At 51.2% G+C, this 3,608-nt stretch overlaps 1 protein-coding gene across 1 annotated transcript; it reads left to right on the top strand.

The window, feature by feature from the left end:
- The first annotated feature begins 74 nt into the window (after positions 1–74).
- Positions 75–1,541, top strand: HOXA4 (homeobox A4). The gene is given in 3 exon segments (XM_015418574.1): positions 75–676; positions 679–744; positions 1,161–1,541. Coding segments are annotated over 3 exon segments (960 nt in total). The 5' UTR covers positions 75–117; the 3' UTR covers positions 1,496–1,541.
- Positions 1,542–3,608: the final 2,067 nt, after the last annotated feature.

Below are 3,608 nucleotides of genomic sequence, written 5' to 3'. Positions count from 1 at the left end.
AGGGGGGAGGGAGGGAGGGAAGGAAGGAAGGAGGAAGGGGGAGAAGGGGAGGGGCCTCGGCGAGCCCAGAAAAACGACAACGCGAGAAAAATTAGTATTTTTGCACTTCACAAATTAATGACCATGAGTTCGTTTTTGATAAACTCCAACTACATCGAGCCCAAATTCCCTCCTTGCGAGGAATATTCGCAGCACGGTGGCAACGGCGGCGGGGGCAGCAGCTACCACCCGCATCACCAGCACCAGCAGCACCACCACCACCACCCCCAGCCGCAGCCGCAGCAGCAGCACCCCCAGCCGCAGCAGCAGCACCCGGGCCCGCCGCTCCGCCAGTACTACCCGCGGCCGAGCAGGGAGCCCGGATACCAGCCGCCGCCGCCGCCGCCACCTCCTCCTCCGCCGCCTCCTCCTCCTCCCGAGGCTCTCTACCCCGCGCAGCCACCGCACTACTCCGAGTCGCCTTACAGCTATGGCAGCCTCGGCGCCACCGCGGGCCCGGAGCAGCCTCCGCTGGAGACCTCCCCGCCGCCGCCGCCCCCCAACCCTCCTCCTCCAGCGCCCGCTCCTCCCGCCTTGAAAGGCCACCCTGTCCAGGCGCAGCCCCTGCTCCAAGGCCACGTCCCGCAGCACCCGGTCCAGCCCCCCCAGCGCCACTGCGAAGCGGCCCCGGTGGCCGGCAGCCCCGCTTGCCCCCTAAAGAGCCGGTGGTGTACCCCTGGATGAAGAAGATCCACGTGAGCACGGGTGAGTTGACCTTCTCCAAGGGGAGCCGGGACCCTCTGTGTGCCTGTGTGTGAGAGAGAGGGGGGAGGGAGGGAGGGAGGAGGTATTTCCCCCAAAAAAAGAAAACGTGAGAAACCTTTTGTGGGCAAAGCCCTTTATCGAGAGATTTACGAGGCACCAAACCGATAGGGCAGTCATTACAGCCCCCATAAATTTAATTGCCCTGGCAGTGACGCTGGGCCGCACGTCTTTGAAGCTTTTCTTGAACCCAAACGCCCATCACCATTTTTTATGGCTCCCCAATTGTCTCCTATTGTCCACAGGCGCTTACCCCACCCATCTTGTCTAAACCCCACTGTCGAGTTATTACATAATAATGACGGTGTCCCGTTGCCTTCTTCTCCTTCTCGGTGTGCCTGCCGCCTGGGTCCGCTCAGTCAATCCCAACTACAACGGAGGGGAGCCCAAAAGGTCCCGAACTGCCTACACCAGACAGCAAGTCCTGGAGCTGGAGAAGGAGTTCCATTTCAACCGCTACCTGACCAGGAGGCGACGCATCGAGATCGCGCACACGCTCTGCCTCTCCGAGCGTCAGGTCAAGATCTGGTTTCAGAACCGGAGAATGAAATGGAAGAAGGACCACAAACTGCCCAACACTAAGATGCGCTCCTCCAACCCCTCCGGTCTCAACCAGCAGGCCAAAGCGCCGCCACAGCAGCAGCAGCAGCAGCAACCCCGGGGGAGGCTGACCCCCAACTCAACAGCGCTATGATGGCCCCTCATAGTCAAGGGACCCCCATCCTCCTCCCCCCCATCCGCGCCTTGTTTCCTTTAGCATGGGGACCAATCGACTGTGTTGAACTGCGGGCAGAGCAAGAACCAGTGCCCGTCCGAAGGGTGTTCAAACCAAAAAAACTGAACAATGCGCTTTATGGTCTGTAATTATGTTTTATTCCCGCCATATTTGTTTGTTTCTTTAATTTATGGAATATTCCGTCTACCTGCAGCATTAAAGAATTGTGGATGGATCTTGTACCTAAGAAGGACCTTTTATGTGTACGCCTTCAGGAGTCGACAATGTTTCTAAGTGACCTTGTGAGAGGTGTGCCTGTGTATGTGTGTGAGCCATAGGCCTGTGTTGTTCTGTGGAATGTTATTCGTGGACTCTCAAGCGTAGACTGGTTCCCAGTCATTTCATGGAAGCCTTTACAACCTGATGGGGTCGGGAACCACCCCAAGTCCACGCCCCCCCTACGGACAGAGAAAAGAGGTTCTCTATGTGCCAAGAACAATTTAACTTTTTCAAGGTGTAGTCCCTGCTGTAATTGTGCTTCGTTAGTGTGTATGTCTACCCTCCATACTTCCCCCCCACGCACTTATTCAAAAGAAAGACAAAAAGTAGGCCAATATTGTTATTAAGGGTTGTTCTGTCTTCTTATCCTGCCACGTCAAAGTCTGTGTACAGTTCGTGGATTCTGTGTGTATACATTTGTGAATGTGTGATGTACATAAATCCAGTGCTGCAAATAAATACTCTGTATAGAAAAAAAATTAAAAGCACTAGAGGCACCATGAGAAGCATGCAGTCACGCTTTTTGAATATCACGTTACCCCCTCTGTGATGTGAAAAATGAAAGATTCACTTGAGTTGAATCTTGCCCGTAGACACAGGCACAAAAACACGCACACGTTTCTGTGGCAAGCTGGAGAACTAGGGCTGAAGCCTGAACTAAGCTGTGCTGAGCTTCGACTCCTAATGAAGCTTGGTTGAAAGACGTATGAGACCCGATTTTCACATGAAAGCGAAGCCCAACTTTGAAATCAGACAGAGAGCAAATACCTACCCCTGAAATAAATCGATGAGTAAAATCGGCAATATTCCAAGTACTCCTCCTCAACCCAGGTGTGGATGGGCCTGGCCATCTGCTTTTACCTCCTTTTTATTACTTCAAGGCCTTATTGTGCATGCACTCAGAAAGATGGTGCTTCTGTTTGTCTATTCTCATTCCCAGTGGATCACACTTTTGTGCACACATAGCGAATTCCAGCCCTCTGTGAACAGAAACAAATCTTCCAATGAGTCCAATAAACCAGAGTGCTTAATGTTCTTGTGGTGGTGATTTTCATTTTGTGTGACCCATATGTCAGAACCGTTTTGCAACTTCAGTAGCACATCTTCCGTTCTTTGTTCCTGAGACAGTGGTTGTAACTTTTGGAAGGGGTAAGACAGCCAAATTGGAATGGTCCTTCCCTTTTGAGGGGCACCAATAAACCGGATGCTTTAGGGCCCGGTAGAGGAATCCTGTGGGATCTAGAAGATGGCTTTGACTTGGGACGTTATCTGAAGTCTTCTGAAATGTTTGTCCAGACTTGCAATAAGAGCTGACGATGATAATAATAGTTGGGCGGCGTTCTTGTTCATATGAAATGGATACTGGGGCCTTATATGCATTTATAACCAGAATTCGATGCTCTTGTTCTGGGGGCTTGAAAGAAATGATTGAATTCAGTTGAGTACCTTGTAAGCAGCTCCATAACCATTACTCAGCAAGTGAAGCCCACTGCCTCAATGGTTCCAGTTAATGGAATGAAAGGGAAGACACCAGGGAGGAAAAAATCTAGCATCTAGGATACCTTTGTTCAACCCCAGGAGGCCTCACCTGTTCCGTTACCTCACTATCCTGTCCCCAGGTTGAACAACTGAAGGGGTTTCTTTCCAGGTGTTTCCCAGTCTTTAAAATCCCCATTATATCCAAATTCTGTTTAGAAATGAAAAAAAAATTGTTTGGAAAAAGATGCCTTCCTTGCGCTCCCCTTCTAGACCAGAGTTCTTTGTCTAAAGCCTTTGTTAGGCTTACTGTGGAGAATCTTCTTCTGCTAATTTA

The sequence above is a fragment of the Gekko japonicus genome, unplaced genomic scaffold (genome assembly GCF_001447785.1).
Source record: "Gekko japonicus isolate JY-2015 unplaced genomic scaffold, Gekko_japonicus_V1.1 scaffold341, whole genome shotgun sequence".
Taxonomy (NCBI): Eukaryota; Metazoa; Chordata; class Lepidosauria; order Squamata; family Gekkonidae; genus Gekko; species Gekko japonicus.
Note: the sequence above shows the minus strand (reverse complement) of the source record. Positions and strands in the feature narration are given on the sequence as shown.